The 18381-nt window shown below is 47.5% G+C and overlaps 1 protein-coding gene across 1 annotated transcript in view; it reads left to right on the forward strand.

Annotated features, from left to right (window-relative positions):
• Positions 1 to 200: 200 nt before the first annotated feature.
• LOC122370616 (carbohydrate sulfotransferase 9-like) overlaps positions 201 to 18381 on the forward strand; it is a 76411-nt gene continuing 58230 nt past the window's right edge. Inside the window, exon 1 of the mRNA XM_043346346.1 lies at positions 201 to 376. Coding sequence (XP_043202281.1) covers positions 270 to 376 — 107 coding nt within the window. The 5' untranslated portion in view covers positions 201 to 269. The remainder of the gene's footprint in view (positions 377 to 18381) is intronic.

An 18381-nucleotide genomic window follows, 5' to 3' on the forward strand; every position in this document is an offset into this window, starting at 1 on the left:
CTGCAAGGGACTGATTTGGCTACTGGAATGAAGTTATGCATTGATAATGAAAACGTCATCTCGCATATCCCTACTATTTTAAAAGCTATAATTACCTTACTAATAGAGGTCAATGCCCTTTGGTAAAGTCCCTCTGACGGCTGCCCTGGGGCGGTAAGCCGACGGCCGCGCCACCTGGTCCGGGTGACGGGGCCTGGTCAGTGGCCACTCGGAGCGGGCACGGCGCGGCGACTGTAGGCGCCCCGTGGCCGCTGCTCCGCCGGCCAAGCATGCGCTCTCCCCTGCCGCAGTGGGCCGGTCGGCGAGTGCTGTTGGTCGTGCTCTCGGGGCTTGTAGCCACCTTGCTGGTGTCTTGGCTGGGTGATCTGGAAACACGGTAAGCGAAACAACGATAACGCCCCTGACAGAAGTCTGCCTCCACATGTCATCGGCTCGCAGTTAGGTACTAATTAACGATCAGGGCTAAGCTTTAGAGATAGAGGAAAATGTTTGGGGATAAATGGTGTAAAAGTAACAGGGCTAAAAACTGCTATCTCGGATTTTTGAAATTTTTTAAGTTTGGCCCCCAAAAATTAAAAAAAAAATGAATAATCCAGAAAAATCCAGCCGAAAATTCCAGAAAAATTTCGAATTTCGTAAAAACGGAATGTATGTTATAGTCCCTACCGCTTTTTATCCACATGCCAACTTTGAGATCGATGCCTCTTTATTTGGCCAAGTTATAGCAAAAAAACTTCAAAATTGTTGACGTCAAATTTTGAAACTCATTTTTCTGCAATTCTAGACAACGAAGCGCAAAACGAAGAGCACCATTTACATTAGACTCCCTGTGGCGAGCTGCATCGAATCAATACCCATTTTATGCAAAACTATCAACTTTGAAATTTGACCTTTCTTGACCTGGCCTTGACCTGCCCTCCACCAGAAAGTGACCTGAACCGTACCTGATTGTCTTATAACCAACACCATTGAGTTGGAAATGAAAAATTGGCCATAAAACATGCATCGCACAACCCTAGTAAAGTTCGATTCATGTGCTGACCTTTGGTGACCTGACCTGGTATTATCAGTGACCTCTAATAGCAACACATGTGCTAGGCAACTGACGCCCTATCGCTGATTTTCGACAAAATGCGTTTTACTCGATGTTATAGCGCATTCTCTATAAAGGCTGAGCTACACTATGCGTGACCGTTCAGGAAATTACGTGCGTGATCTGCAGATCTGTGATTGCGAGATTCCCTTGACATCGGTTTCTGTGATTTTCCAGAATTTCCGTGAATTGTATGCTGACGTAATAATAACAACTAATAAATGGCTTCGCAACAAACGCTTAAAGGGACTATCCCACCTTCAAAAAAGTACCATTTAGGATTCGGAAATGTTACTCATGATATTGTGACGAATTCTGCAAGTTTTTACGCGTTTTCATTGTATACTTTTTGAGATATTGCGACTTTTATATTTCATCGTGAAGTCATTTAGATCGGATCTGTGACGTAATGAAGGATTTACTTCATGTCAATGTGTGGGAAATTTGGCAGCAAATATACGTATTTGCTCTCAAATATGACGCGGCTCATACATACAAGTATATCTGATTAGCTTATTCGTAAATCAAGTGAAACTTCACTTAATGCGTGACAGGCGTTCAAAATGCAAATGACGTCATCAAATGGCCGTTAATAGTTAAGAGATAGGTCCTTAGCTAAGGCCCACTTTTCAAATGAAGGGAACGAATTTCTTTAACACTACGAAACTGAGGATATTGCGACCAGGATATACATATAGTGGTTTTTGAACCTGGCCGCCAACTTGGCTATCTCGACTCAGAAATAATGCAAAAGTGGGACAGTCCCTTTAAGTTTGCTATTTTCTACACTATTTTATTGATAATTACTATTAGTTTATTTTGTTAATAAAACATCAAAAATACGTGAAAATTAAAGAAACAATTATTAATTACGTCACTTGGTTTCATACGGTGCGGGTGACATTTATTGAATCATCCCGGCCCCGGACAGGAATATTTAACTGCAGTTTGCCAGTTGTACCAACCTCTTGCATTAACCCGCGCCCTGCTGGGGGGGGGGGGGGGTGTTTGAACACCCCCTTGTGGTTTTTCGCAAATATCTCATGGTACACCTTGTCACACATCAATTCTAAACATGCCGTGAAAATTTCAGACCAAGGTCATTCAAGGTCAGGTCACCAGGTCACTTGAAGTGACCTCACCTCATAAAAAGTTTCAATGTCTGCCATAGCTACAGCGAGTGACCGATCGCTTTGAAACTTTCAGCGATTGCTAAGAGCAATAGCGTGTACAAAATGTATATCTCAGAATTTTAATATAGTACTCAGCTTTCGTTGAAATTAAATAAAAACTCAGCATATATCACTAGATCCCGTCTCCCCTAGCGAGTCGAGACGTAGAAAGCAGACAGGGTCGGATAGAGACAAAGACAGTGTTAAAGTAACGAACCTATCGAGTAAAACCCTGTCGGCAGAACAGCTATCGCTACTTAGCAAAGGCCTAGGATTCGTACCGGTGCGTACCCAGCAGGTCACTCGGCTTATTGCAGAACTAGGGGAATGGGAACGATTAGTCAGACTCAAGGAATATTGGGCAAAGGACTCTAGAGAAAACAGTGAAAACAGCGCCGGGAGGGAGGGAGAGTCCAGAGGCAATGCACAGAACATGGCGGATCCCCTTTATGATAGACGATTCAAAAATTCACGGTGGACCCCTGAGAAGGGAAGGGATCCCTGGCTAGATTTATATATAGAGGAGGTGAAGAGGAGCGTTCTGAATGGAGTGGCTAAACGAAAAAACAGCAATTTAAGTAAAGGGGAGGAGAATGCGATCATGGAGTTGTTAATGGATGTTAACATTGTGATCAGGCCAGCAGATAAGGGTTCCGGGGTTGTTATTCTGAACACGGAGGATTACTGGGCCAAGTTGCAGAACGAGCTGGAGGATAGCTCAACGTACAAACTTACCGAGGGGGATCAGACTAAAAAAGTCCACAAGAAAGTCAAAGATTTGGCCGACAGACTCTTCAGGCAGGGATACATAGGTAGGTACCTTCACAAGTACCTCATTCCTGACAATCCGAAACCTGGCAGCATACAAGGAAACCCAAAGTTACATAAAGATGGGGCACCCTTGAGGGTGATAATAAGTGGGCGGGGCCATTCCACTGAACGGATAGCTGAGCTTGCGGAGCGGGAGCTGAATGCCCATGTAGAAAACCAACCATCTTTTATTCGTGATACTACTGACTTCATAAACAAAATAATGGACACAAAACTGCCAGCCACAGACCGTCAACCGATTTTATTTTGCATGGATGTAAGTAAGCTATACCCAAGTGTCCCCAGAGCCGAAGGGTTAGAGGCTTGTAGAATAGCTCTCAATGAACGTCAAAATCCTAGCATTCCTACACAAGATGTGCTTGACATGATTCAGTTAGTCTTAGATAACAATAACTTTAACGTTGGCGGGTCAAAACACTACATCCAGATCAATGGCACAGCGATTGGGTCGAAACTAGGGCGTAACTATGCTTGCACGTATTTGGGGCAATGGGAGACAGAACTGTTACGTCGTTCACACATCAAGCCTTTCCTGTATTTCCGGTATATAGATGACATATTTGGGGTTTGGTTGAACGGAGAGGAAAGCTTAAGAGAGTTCCATGAGTTAGCGAACAATATACACAGGCAAATTAAAGTCGACCTTCGTCACACGCAGAGTAGCATAGAATTTTTAGATGTCAGAGTAAGTGTAACAGGAGATAGTTTGAGCACAGACGTTTATACAAAACCTACAGACACGAAGGCATACCTTCACTTCTCGTCGGACCATCCGATCCACACGAAAAGTGGCATTCCTTCGGGTCTGGCTATGAGGGCTAGAAGAATATGCAGCTCAGACAGTGCATATCAACGTCAGGCTGCCGATATAGCAGACAATCTCAAACGGAGGGGTTACCCAGAAGACCAAATTAGAAAAGGTATCAGGCGGGCCGAGAAAACGTCCCGAGACAATTTGCTGAGGAAAAAGGAAGGGAGGGGACAAAAAACAGGCACCCCTTTGGTCGTTACTTTTTCGAGTCATTTACCCAATATATCCAAGATACTAAAGGAAAAGAAAGCAATTCTCATGCGATCTGAATCGCTGCGGGACACATTCAAAGACGGTTTTTTCGCATCATACAAAAGAGGGACCAACCTGAGAGACACGCTAGTTCATAAAAAGACAAGGGACTTAGGGCGGGGAAACCAAGACCCACGGGGGCACTGTAAGAAAAACTGCTGCGTGTGCCGAGTTATGTACAACCAGACAGAGAAGTTAACCGGACCAAGCAAGAATGAAGAGTGTACGTATGATAAAACAATTGGGTGTAGGTCAAGGAATGTAGTTTATGGGATTATCTGCGGGGTATGTGAATGTGTAGTATATGTTGGGGAGACCGGGGGGACACTGTACGTCAGGGCGCAAAATCACTTGTCTACCATTAGATGTAAAAGGACCGAAATGGAGGTAGCCGCCCATTTTAACGGGGATGGACATAACATCAAAGATGCAAGTTTCGTAGGGCTCGAAAAGGTTTGGAAAAACTGGACTATGTACAGGAGACAGAGGGAACAAAGGTGGATTGAGCTGTTGGGTACGCACCATCTAACGGTCACAGGGGGACTCAACAAGAAAACGCGCTAGTAGTCCCCAGAAACACGAGAAAATGATTTATTGCAATGTATGTTTGTATTCAATGTGTTCAATGGTGTATGTCTGTATTTTTCCAGCCTAGGAGTAGTTAACAGAAAATTATGCGGAGTGGAGGTTTAGTAGGAAAATGAAAGTGATAATTAGGTAAAAAAACATGTATGTATGTCTACGAAAATGAATTGCCGCGCCAGTATCGCCGATGAAGTGTTAAACCGAACACGAAACGTCCGATATATGCTGAGTTTTTATTTAACCGCAGGTTGTTTGAAAAGACAAACACTATTCGTTAGAATTGTGTTTTTCTATTGAAAAACAACCGGAGCGGTCCTTCTCCGGGCTATGTTTTGCAAGTCTGGCCGCGAATTGGGGCAACTTGACCGGGGCCTAAACGTGCATTGCGATTTTCGTAAAAAGTTCAGTGTATGGGCTCCCGGAGGCGATCTACCTGATGGCACCGGTCGCTACTCGCTTAAAACCTCGTGGCACGTGGCACGTGCGATTCCATTTTTCCCATAGTAAGTCAATGGGGGTTTGGGACACTTTTTGCGCAATCGCGAATAGCGGGAAAACGAGCCAAGGAAGGGGTGGTTTTCATCCCAGCATTTTATGGCAAACACGTTTGGGTACACGCTAGTGTGCGCCGTATACCCCTCAGAACTTCGTAACGTGTCTTTGCACGAGGTCAAAGTTGAACTTTTTTCGCTCCCCATGTTAAGTCAATGGGCGTTTTTGCAGAGACTTTTTCATTCGCTCATTGTACAAAATTATATGATACGATTTTGTTTAAACTTTCAGGACTTGTTGAGAAAAGACCATAGAACATGTTGTTATGCTTCTTTAAGCTGTGCAAATTCGTTTGTTCTTTTTAGGCTCGTTTAAAAATGAAAAATTTTAACATGGAAAGTGAATGGGAGCGTCTTTGCTGCTTAATAACTTTTTACAGTTGAGATATATTTAAGTGAAAAGTTGATAGGTTATACAACTTTTGATGCTCTTTCCAATGATATATACAACTTTATTGCACGTGGTGCCGTTTTTGAGAAATATAGTAAAAAAGCACGACATTACCGAGATTTGAGCTCAGACCTATATCGTTACGGTGTCAGGCGGACACGAGGACAGGTGGCGCCGCCGCCGCCCGCATAGCGGCGGGAATGTGAACTAACCTGTTTACCAGAGGGGTGTTCACGGGCACCGCACACTGCTGCGTGCGCTGTGTGCGGTGCGTCCAGCAGGCGTGGGGGTAGGGGATGGGTAGGCGGTTCTGACGTCACGGCTGCGTGCGGTGGACGGTCCGCTGTGGCCAGTCCCGACCGGCCACAGCGATCGCTGTGTGCGGTGACGGAAGGCTGACGTAGGGACGCAGTGGGCGGAGCTTGGAGGCTATGTGCGGTCCGACCGCACACAGGGCCCGTGAACAGCCCTCTGATCTATGGTATGGTACCATCGGGGGACCGGCCGCCGTCGGCACCATTTCGGGACTTTGCATCGCAATAAAAGGCTTATTTACAATTGAAAATGGACTAGCGAGAGTCGTTATGGAATCAGAATTTGATGCTCTACAAAACTAGGCTATTTTCATTGTGATGGCATCACAGACTACACCGCTAAACCCAATAAAGCAGATTTATGTCGCGTCATCGATGATTACATATAATGTTTCTTTGATATATATGTAGTCGGGTCTTTCAGCTGCGTCCCTCCCCTCCCTCGCCGCGCCGGCGGGTCGGCCATCCGCGGCTTGCCGCCCGCCGGCTGCTGGCCGGTCAGCTGGCCGGTCAGCTGGTCGCCCGCGGCTGTCGGTGCAGTGCGGGATGCCTACTTGCGGGGGGCCGTCGTGGCGGCGGCCCGGGTGGACTGGGCGAGCAGTGAGTTGGGGAGCGCTGCGCTGTCGGTGCTCTAGTTTGTATTGCGTTCGCATGATACGGCTTGAGCCAATACAGAGTGAACTGATTGAGCTGAGCAAGTCTTTATATACATTGAAAAGTAAAGCACTTTTTACTGCATCTACGGTGAGATGCTAGATAAAATTTATGGTCTAATGGTACCCATTACTTAACAATTAAGTGAATCATTTCGTCGCTAAACTCTCGTAAATTCGTATGTCCGCCTCACTATGGAGTTTGGACCGTAACGTATGGCCTTTGCTCAGACAGTATACGAACAGGTGACGGGGATACCTCCCATAGAAGGATGCGACACGATTTTACTGCTAAATAGCGGCCGGCCGCCGTGGGGACGTTTTTGTACGACTTATATCTCGGCAACCACTGGGCTGATACACGTGCGGTTTTTTGTGTGGGGTAGCTTTTTCCCTTCTTTCACATAGTGTGCTACTCTCGATGCATATGGGTGACCCCTAACGCACGTTCCACGTGCAAAGCCAAGAGGTGCCTGTTTTGTAATAAGCGCAATAGCTCGCGGTAATTACTGGGCCGATTGCGCTAAAACTTGGCATGGAGGTAGACACTTTCCAGGCGATGCATTTCCATGTGTCTTGGTAGGGGTGCAACTGCACGTGCGCACGTGCAGGGTGACGCTTCCAGATCTCGAGAACGGCTGGACCGATTGTGTTCAAATTTGGCATAACGCTTGATACCGATCAGTAGGTTGCAGTCATTTAGTATGTATTTCCATGTGCCACGATTGGGGTGCAACTGCACGTGCGCACGTGCAGGGTGACGCTTCCAGATCTCGAGAACGGCCGGGCCGATTGAGTTCAAATTTGGTACACCGCTAGAGACCGATTAGTAGGGTGCCGACTGCCGTGCGCAAGTCAGTTTGGACCCATCTTGCACGTGCGCACGTGCAGGGTGACGCTTCCAGATCTCAAGAACGGCTGGACCGATTGCACTCAAATTCGGCAAACATCTAGAGATCGATCAGTAGGGTGCCGTGCACAAGTCAGTTAGTATGTGTTTCCATGTGTCACGGTTGAGATGCAACTGCACGTGCGCACGTGGAGGGGTCGTTTCAAGATCTTGAAAACGGCTGGGCCGATTGAGCTCGAATTTGGTACACCGCTAGAGACCGGCGAATAGGGTCCCATGCACAATGCAATTGGACACAGCTTGCACGTGCGCACGTGCAGGGTGACGCTTCCAGATCTCGAAAATGGCCGAGCCGATTACACTCAAATTTGGCACACCGCTATAGATCAGCGAGTAGGGTGCCGTGCACGTCAGTTTGTAGCACACCGACTCCGGTCTACACGTGCAAGGCTCATCCTCTCGTTTGGCGGCGGGTAACCGCAGGTTGTTTGAAAAGACAAACACTATTCGTTAGAATTGTGTTTTTCTATTGAAAAACAACCGGAGCGGTCCGTCTCCGGGCTATGTTTTGCAAGTCTGGCCGCGAATCGAGACAAGTTGAGCCTCTCCTAAACGAATCCCTCAATCTTCGTAAAAATTTCAGGGTATGGGCTCCCGCAGGCGATCTACCTGATGGCACCGGTCGCTACTCGCTTAAAACCTCGTGGCACGTGGCACGTGCGATTCCATTTTCCCCATGTTAAGTCAATGGGGTTTTGGACACTTTTTGCGCGATCGCCAATGGCGGGAAAACGAGCCAAGGAAGAGGTGGTTTTCTTCCCAGCATTTTATGGCAAACACGTTTGGGTACACGCTAGTGTGCGCCGTATACCCCTCAGAACTTCGTAACGTGTCTTTGCACGAGGTCAAAGTTGAACTTTTTTCGCTCCCCATGTTAAGTCAATGGGCGTTTTTGCAGAGAGTTTTTCATTCGCTCATTGTACAAAATTATATGATACGATTTTGTTTAAACTTTCAGGACTTGTTGAGAAAAGACCATAGAACATGTTGTTATGCTTCGTTAAGCTGTCAGAATTCGTTTGTTCTTTTTAAGCTCGTTTAAAAAAGAATTTTTTTAACATGCAAAGTCAATGACAGCGTCTTTGATGCTTAATAACTTTTTACGGTAAAGATATATTTAAGTGAAAAGTTGATAGGTTATAGAACTTTTAATGCTCTTTCCAGTGATATATACAACGTCATTGCACGTTGTGCCGTTTTCGAGAAATTTAGTACAAAAGCACGACATTACCGAGATTTGAGCTCACACCTATTATGGCCTTGGCTCAGACAGCATACGAACAGGTGACAGGGATACCTCCCATAGAAGGATGCGACACGAATTTAATGCTAAATATTAGCGGCCGGCCGCCGTGGGGACGTTTTTGTACGACTTATATCTCCGCAGCCACTGGACCGATACACTTGCGGTTTTTTGTATGGGGTAGCGTATACCCTTCTTACAAGTATTTTACTATGGACGATGCATGCGGGTGACCCCTACTGCACGTGACACGTGTAAAACAGAGAGGTGTCACTTTTGTTGTAATGACAATACCACGGTAATTCCTGAGGAGATTCTTCTGAAACTACACAAGGATGTAGGCACACACCGGGCCATGCCTTTCCATGTGCTACGGCTGGGGTGCAACTGCACGTGCGCGCGTGCAGGGTGACGCTTCCAGATCTCGAGAACGGCCGGGCCGATTGAGCTCAAATTTGGTACACCGCTAGAGACCGGTTAGTAGGGTGCCGTGCACAAGTCAGATGGGATCCATTTTGCACGTGCGCACGTGCAGGGTGACGCTTCCAGATCTCAGGAACGGCTGGGCCGATTGCATTCAAATTCGGCACACCTTTAGGGACTTGTTAGTAGGGTGCTGTGCACAAGTCAGTTAGTATGTATATTCATGTGTCACGGTTGGGGTGCAACTGCACGTGCGCACGTGTAGGGGTCGCTTCCAGATCTTGAAAACGGCTGGGCCGATTGAGCTTAAATTCGGTACACCGCTAGAGACCGGCAACTAGGGTGCCGTGCACAAGTCAGTTGGGACCCAGCTTGCACGTGCGCACGTGTAGGGTGACGCTTTCAGATCTCAGGAACGGCTGGGCCGATTGCACTCAAATTTTGCACACCGCTAGAGTGGTTAGCAGAGTGTCATGTTCGTCAGTTCGTAGCACACCCACTCCGGTCTGCACGTGCCAGGCTCATCCTCTCGTTTGGCGGTGTTAAACCGCAGGCAGTTTCTTCATTAGACAAACACTATTCGTTAGAATTGTGTTTTTTCGATTGAAAAAACAGCCGGAGCAGTCCTTCACCGGGCTATGTTTTGCATGCTTGGTCGCGAATAGAAATAGAAGACTAGACCAGGAAACAATCAATGAGTTTGCTACCAAAACACATTAACCTCCGCCCGAGTGGGGTGGGGGCGTTTTTAGCCACACCTATTAGTTTTTTTTGCGTTTGTTAAGAAAATTACCACGCGCATTGTTATGAAGCTTTGTATGATAGATCAATTTCAGCGGCATGGTTGGACCTCTATGTAGGTACACATTGGCGACAACGGCTGAGCCAATTGCGCTTAAATCTTCATTCATGCGGCTACATACGGAAGAGGTGACACTGCGGCGCAACATGCTTTCAGGCGTTTGACACTTCTGCGTCATCTAGCGAGTAAATGTTTGGCTAAAATGCCAGACGCATTTACCACACTCGGTAATCGTCTTCAAAAGCTTCAGTTTCGTGCGAGTCATCACTCATCAGTTCTAAAGAGATAGTGGTTTTCCCGGATCCCTCATTACTCCGCCATTCATTTAGGCGGTTATATACAATAGAGCCGGCATTGCGGCACAGCATACATTCAGGCGTTTGACGCTTCTGCCATCTAGCGAGTAAAAAGGAATGTAATGTGTTTTCGGCTGATAAGATCAGATCCGTTGAAGCATCAATATTAAACTTGATAGTCGGCACAAGTCAATGACTCTGATTTGAATGGTGACGTCGACGGCGACCGTGACGTCACCATTGCGTCAATATTGATTTACCCTCGCCGGCAGAGGGGGCAGCACCCGCCTCCTCCCATATGGTTTTTTCGTGATAGCTCGAATCACGCCGGCGATAAAGTGCTGAAACTTGATATGCGATATGACCTCATTCGACCAACCTCATGACATGAGGGGCTCTGACCTGCCCTTGACCCGAGGTCAAGGCAGGTCAGGTCAACCTTAGGTTGACCTCAACCAAACAAAAAGTATATCATTCGACGCGCCTTAGCAAGGTAAGCACGATGATGCAGAAATCGCGGCTCTGTGGCCATTTTTGCGAAGTCATTTAGCGAAAACCAAACCCGTATCTTGGGTCAATTGACGTGACCTCAGAGGTCACTAGCTGACATGAGACCTTAACCCTCGCCGGCACAGGGGAGGGGGTTGATGCACCCCCCCCCAGGGTTTTTCGCGAATAACTCGCGTAAAAAGCGGCCGATCGCGACGAAACTTTCAGTACCCTCGCATTGGTCAATTTTACACCTACCCTCAAAATTTCATGACCCTGACCCAAATGACCTTTGACCTGTGACCTCTTTTCCGAGACCATATTTGGCCGGAATCGCGATTCTGCGTCCTATGTCGGCTCGCATTACCCCGCGCGTTTGCAAGCTTTTCGTGGTTTCAAACGTCCAAACATGTGATATGATGCTGCTTCCTAGGGGGTGTCTATTAGGGTGGGTGTCAAGGTCATCTGAAGGTCAGGTCAGGTCACTGACCTTTGGTGACCTCGGTTCACTTTTTCGAGTTTTACATGTATCTAGACTACACCATTTTCGATGCATTTTAAGACAAATGAAGTCCAATTTAAAACAGTTGATTTCTGAATTAAAACAATTGACAGGCGGGTTAAAACACGTGACATTCAGCTTAAAACAACTGACATGCTATTTAAAATAAATGACAAGCAAATTAATATAAATGACATGCAATTTAATCATAAAATTATAGTTACTTCAAACTATGCTGAATAATTACGTTTTAGTGCAAATAAAATTAACAATGTGTTCGACTACATATTTGCAATTGTGACAGTTCGTAGAACTCTAACATAGCAATGCTTCATTGGATTAAAAATTCAAAATGACTGGCGTTAGAGCTTCCATACGAAGACATTGAATCCTACACTACATACACTCAACACTGTCCTTCTCCTTCTTAACCCGCATCCCGCTGGGGGGCCTGGATTTCCACGCCCTGCTGGGGGGGGGTGTTTGAACACCCTTCCCCTTCTAACTCGGCTCCTGGGCCACGTAGCGATACGCGGAAGGCAGTGTGCGAGAGAGCGACAAAACAAAATGACGGAACTAATTCAGTAGGGTGACCGGTTTTGCAAAAAGTTTCGAAAAGTTTTGCTCCCCAGGTCTAATCTAACGTATTTGGGGGTGCTGATCACGAATCCGGCGGAAAAAATATAAAATTCGAATTTTTTTTGACCGCCCCGGCTCTTTGAATATTTCCGGTTTTCTCAATTTTTGCATGTTTTTGAATAATATGATGAATGTAATGAAAAAATATTAACAATGTATCGCTAAATGCATGTAGCAGTCGATTCGGCATACAGCGGCGTCGAAATCGGCACGCCGCCTGCTTCACCGGCCTCGCAGGAAAGCATAAGGCTCGGAAGGTTTGCGTTAGTTACCCGATTCTCTCCATAGATGGCGCTGGCGTAGCCGCCCGCCGGCCGGTCGTTGCCGTGCCGTTCACAGCTCCGGCGGTCACTTGCGACCGTCGTGGTCGTTATGCTACGTCAATCAAAGCACGACAGAAATGCTCACTTCATTTTTATGTTACTTCAGACACATTTTAGACCTAATGTTGAATTGGATAAATGACTATCGTGCATTGGCGAAATAGTGGAGTGCGCTCGGGAGCCATTTACAATAGCGAGGAACGTAGGTGGATTGATCTGAGTAACACATGACACTGCGTTCACTGTTGATATGAAGTTTATTCACACTATGTAGCGGGTGACATGAGAACAAAGTGACTAACATACATTGTGTACGACACATGGATGAAGCTAATGCTACTTTTTTCATTTTGTTTCGGTAGGCCCGTTTGTTCAGAGCGTAGCCGTCCTGTCGGTCTGCGCCTGTTACAGCTGTGACTGATTCGGTGGTCAGCTTTACAGCCCTTTCGGTGGATTGGGTATGGCAGGGGACCCCCGTTTTAAGGGGAGTCTGTAGAAAGTCGCGCAACTCATCCTCGCTCATGTGTCGTACACAAGGGGGCTCAATGTCTCGGCCCTCGTCAACCGCTCGCTGCACGTTAACCAGTTCCATATAGTTGTTCGCTTGAACGTTAATTTCCGGCAGCCGGAAGTGCCGAATGGGCTGCTGCTGTGGCGGTGGGGGTGGCAGCTTTGGCGGCGGTCGTGGCGGCGGTGTCGGCGGCGGTGGTGGTGGTGGTGGTGGTGGTGGTGGTGGTGGTGGTGATGGCCGCCGCCGTTTCAGACGCCGCTGCTGCTGTTGTGGCGTCGGCGGCGGGGCGGCGCCGGTATTACATGTCGGTAGAGCAGCCCTCTGACGAGCTGTGCCTGCTGGCACGATACATAGTTTGTGTGTATGTGCCCGGTATAATTTGCATCAAACAGAAATCGGACGTGGTGTATGCACCCTCTCACGTGTGCCAGCAGCTGCGCCGCCAGCGGCTGAACTTCACTGGCGAGTCGCTGGCGTGCATGCAAAGTAGCGTCGAGAGGAATGCTTACATGGCTCATGAGGAAAATGTGCTGCTCGCCATGCTCGGCGATGAAAATCATGGCATTAGGGCAGATGCAGTCCGCATAATCCAGAGCATTCGTCAAAAAGGGCAGCGACAGGAGCAGCCGCCGTTCCCGCCCCCGCCACAGCAGAAGCAGCGGCGATAGAGGCGGCGGCCATCGCCACCACCACCACCGCCACCGCCGCCGCCGCCGGCGCCGGCGCCGCCCCCGCCGCCGCCGCCACAACAGCAGCAGCGGCGTCTGAAACGGCGGCGGCCATCACCACCACCACCACCACCACCACCACCACCGCCGCCACGACCGCCGCCAAAGCTGCCACCCCCACCGCCGCAGCAGCAGCCCATTCGACACTTCCGGCTACCGGAAATTAACGTTCAAGCGAACAACTATATGGAACTGGTTAACGTGCAGCGAGCGGTTGACGAGGGCCGAGACATTGAGCCCCCTTGTGTACGACACATGAGCGAGGATGAGTTGCGCGACTTTCTACAGACTCCCCTTAAAACGGGGGTCCCCTGCCATACCCAATCCACCGAAAGGGCTGTAAAGCTGACCACCGAATCAGTCACAGCTGTAACAGGCGCAGACCGACAGGACGGCTACGCTCTGAACAAACGGGCCTACCGAAACAAAATGAAAAAAGTAGCATTAGCTTCATCCATGTGTCGTACACAATGTATGTTAGTCACTTTGTTCTCATGTCACCCGACTACATAGTGTGAATAAACTTCATATCAACAGTGAACGCAGTGTCATGTGTTACTCAGATCAATCCACCTACGTTCCTCGCTATTGTAAATGGCTTCCGAGCGCACTCCACTATTTCGCCAATTCACGATAGTCATTTATCCAATTCAACATTAGGTCTAAAATATGTCTGAAGTAACATAAAAATGAAGTGAACATTTCTGTCGTGCTTTGATAGACGTAGCATAACGACCACGACGGTCGCAAGTGACCGCCGGGGCTGTGAACGGCACGGCAACGACCGGCCGGCGGGCGGCTACGCCAGCGCCATCTATGGAGAGAGTCGGGTAACTAACGCAAACCTTCCGAGCCTTATGCTTTCCTGCGAGGCCGGTGAAGCAGGCGGCGTGCCGATTTCGACGCCGCTGTATGCCGAATCGACTGGTACATGCATTTAGCGATACATTGTTAATATTTTTTTCATTACATTCATCATATTATTCAAAAACATGCAAAAATTGAGAAAACCGGAAATATTCAAAGAGCCGGGGCGGTAAAAAAAAAATCGAATTTCATATTTTTTCCGCCGGATTCGTGATCAGCACCCTCAAATACGTTAGATTAGACCTGGGGAGCAAAACTTTTCGAAACTTTTTGCAAACCCGGTCACCCTACTAATTCAGTCACTTTTTGCTCAAAGGTCAGTCAGATCACCAGAGGTCATTGAAGGCCAAATGTTGCAGATTTTCAGGTCAAATGTCAACAATTTTTAGAAGCCGACACATAATTCGGGAACCAAGAGAACAGCACCGAGGAAAGGCGCATTTGATAGCCCACTTAACGCTCTCTCTGAATATTTTTCCCATATTTGATCTAACGTCAACGTTCTAGCCTGCAGGTGGCAAAAACTGCCAAAATGGACGATTTTGGCGGATTTTTTTTGCACTTACTTATGACTCAAGCTTTGCACAAGCTAAACTTTACCTGCATCGCGTTCCTCTCGTCAAGACGCATCGAATGAACTTTAAGTTGACCTTGAAAGGTCAAATTGAAAAAATGACCTCAGGCCAAGGTCTTGACCTGACCGGAAAGGGTCATGTTGCGTATCAGCCGATTCGTATGGTGGAGCTTACAAATCTAAGGCGTTTTCATGACTCTAACATGCCTCTATCCATTTGCTAAAACCTGCTAGATACCCTTCGTGACCTGACATGACCTCATGGACATAAACAGGGGTCACGGGTGCTATGTATTTTTATGTTCATTGGGTCAACTGTCAACGTTACTTGTAAATTGTAATTCGGTGTTTGAAAGTGTTTAGAATGACTTTCGTCCAAAAGAGGCGTCTTTCAATTTTCTCCCTACAAATAATCATGTAGACGAACACAATATTTTTGTTCATTTGCAGTAAAACATAATTATTCAGCATAGCTTTACGTACCTATATTTGTATGATTGAATTGCATGTCATTTATATTAATTTGCTTTTCATTTATTTTAAATCGCGTGTCAGTTGTTTTAAGCTGAATGTCACGTGTTTTAACCCGCCTGTCAATTGTTTTAATTCAGAAATCAACTGTTTTAAATTGGACTTCATTTGTCTTAAAATGCATCGAAAATGGTGTAGTTTTTGGAGCTGAATTCGAATTTAGCAACCATTTGAAAGTTTACGAAGTAGTTTTGGTGCCTTCGTAACATGTTACGAAGCTGTCAGAGGCGGATGACAGGTACTACGAATACCCGTCACGACCCCTACCGGTTGACCTGACCTGACTTGACTCAAATTTGGCACACCGCTATAGACCGGCGAATAGGGTGCCGTGCACGTCGGTTTGTAGCACACCCACCCCGGTCTGCACGGCGGGCGTCTTCCTCTCGTTTGGCGGCGGGCGTTTTTGCTGCGTTCACAGAGGTGCTTGCTCAAACAACCTGCGGTCCCGCGATGCGGAGCCCAGCATCGCAGATGCTGGTAACCGCAGGTTGTTTGAAAAGACAAACACTATTCGTTAGAATTGTGTTTTTCTATTGAAAAACAACCGGAGCGGTCCTTCTCCGGGCTATGTTTTGCAAGTCTGGCCGCGAATTGGGGCAACTTGACCGGGGCCTAAACGTGCATTGCGATTTTCGTAAAAAGTTCAGTGCATGGGCTCCCGGAGGCGATCTACCTGATGGCACCGGTCGCTACTCGCTTAAAACCTCGTGGCATGTGGCACGTGCGATTCCATTTTTCCCATAGTAAGTCAATGGGGTTTTGGGACACTTTTTGCGCAATCGCGAATAGCGGGAAAACGAGCCAAGAAGGAGGTGGTTTTCTTCCCAGCATTTTATGGCAAACACGTTCAGGTACACGCTAGTGTGCGCCGTATACCCCTCAGAACTTCGTAACGTGTCTTTGCACGAGGTCAAAGTTGAACTTTTTTCGCTCCCCATGTTAAGTCAATGGGCGTTTTTGCAGAGACTTTTTCATTCGCTCATTGTACAAAATTATATGATACGATTTTGTTTAAACTTTCAGGACTTGTTGAGAAAAGACCATAGAACATGTTGTTATGCTTCTTTAAGCTGTGCAAATTCGTTTGTTGTCTTTAGGCTTCTTTAAAAAATGAAAAATTTTAACATGGAAAGTCAATGGGAGCGTCTTTGGTGCTTAATAACTTTGTACCTTGAAGACATATTCAAGTGAAAAGTTGATATTTTATACAACTTTTGATGCTCTTTCCAATGATATATACAACTTTATTGCACGTGGTGCCGTTTTTGAGAAATATAGTAAAAAAGCACGACATTACCGAGATTTGAGCTCAGACCTATATCGTTACGGTGTCAGGCGGACACGAGGACAGGTGGCGCCGCCGCCGCCCGCATAGCGGCGGGAATGTGAACTAACCTGTTTACCATCTATGGTATGGTACCATCGGGGGACCGGCCGCCGTCGGCACCATTTCGGGACTTTGCATCGCAATAAAAGGCTTATTTACAATTGAAAATGGACTAGCGAGAGTCGTTATGGAATCAGAATTTGATGCTGTACAAAACTAGGCGCCTATTTTCATTGTGATGGCATCACAGACTACACCGCTAACCCCAATAAAGCAGATTTATGTCGCGTCATCGATGATTACATATAATGTTTCTTTGATATATATGTAGTCGGGTCTTTCAGCTGCGTTCCTCCCCTCCCTCGCCGCGCCGGCGGGTCGGCCATCCGCGCCCTGCCGCCCGCCGGCTGCTGGCCGGTCAGCTGGCCGGTCAGCTGGTCGCCCGCGGCTGTCGGTGCAGTGCGGGATGCCTACTTGCGGGGGGCCGTCGTGGCGGCGGCCCGGGTGGACTGGGCGAGCAGTGAGTTGGGGAGCGCTGCGCTGTCGGTGCTCTAGTTTGCATTGCGTTCGCATGATACGGCTTGAGCCAATACAGAGTGAACTGATTGAGCTGAGCAAGTCTTTATATACATTGAAAAGTAAAGCACTTTTTACTGCATCTACGGTGAGATGCTAGATAAAATTTATGGTCTACCTAATGGTACCCATTACTTAACAATTAAGTGAATCATTTCGTCGCTAAACTCTCGTAAATTCGTATGTCCGCCTCACTATGGAGTTTGGACCGTAACGTATGGTCTTTGCTCAGACAGTATACGAACAGGTGACGGGGATACCTCCCATAGAAGGATGCGACACGATTTTACTGCTAAATAGCGGCCGGCCGCCGTGGGGACGTTTTTGTACGACTTATATCTCGGCAACCACTGGGCTGATACACGTGCGGTTTTTTGTGTTGGGTAGCTTTTTTCCTTCTTTCACATAGTGTGCTACTCTCGATGCATATGGGTGACCCCTAACGCACGTTCCACGTGCAAAGCCAAGAGGTGCCTGTTTTGTAATAAGTGCAATAGCTCGCGGTAATTACTGGGCCGATTGCGCTAAAACTTGGCATGGAGGTAGACACATTCCAGGCGATGCATTTCCACGTGTCTTGGTAGGGGTGCAACTGCACGTGCGCACGGGCAGGGTGACGCTTCCAGATGTCGAGAACGGCTGGGCCGATTGTGATCAAACTTGGCACACCGCTAGAGGCTGGTAAGTAGGGTGCCGTGCACAAGTCAGATGGGACCCGCTATGCACGTGCGCACGTGCAGGCTGACGCTTCCAGATCTCAAGAACGGCTGGGCCGACTCTGCTGAAATTTGGCATACCGCTAGAGACTGGTTAGTAGGGTGCCGTGCACAAGTCAGTTAGTATGTATTTTCATGTGCCACGGTTGGGGTGCAGTTGCACCAGCGCACGTGTAGGGGTCGCTTCCAGATCTTGAAATTGACGGGGCTGATTGAGCTCCAATTTGGTACACCGCTAGAAACCGGCGAATAGAGTGCCGTGCACAAG

Source organism: Amphibalanus amphitrite, unplaced genomic scaffold, assembly GCF_019059575.1.
Source record: "Amphibalanus amphitrite isolate SeventyFive unplaced genomic scaffold, NRLGWU_Aamphi_draft 001150F_arrow, whole genome shotgun sequence".
NCBI classification, from domain to species: domain Eukaryota; kingdom Metazoa; phylum Arthropoda; class Thecostraca; order Balanomorpha; family Balanidae; genus Amphibalanus; species Amphibalanus amphitrite.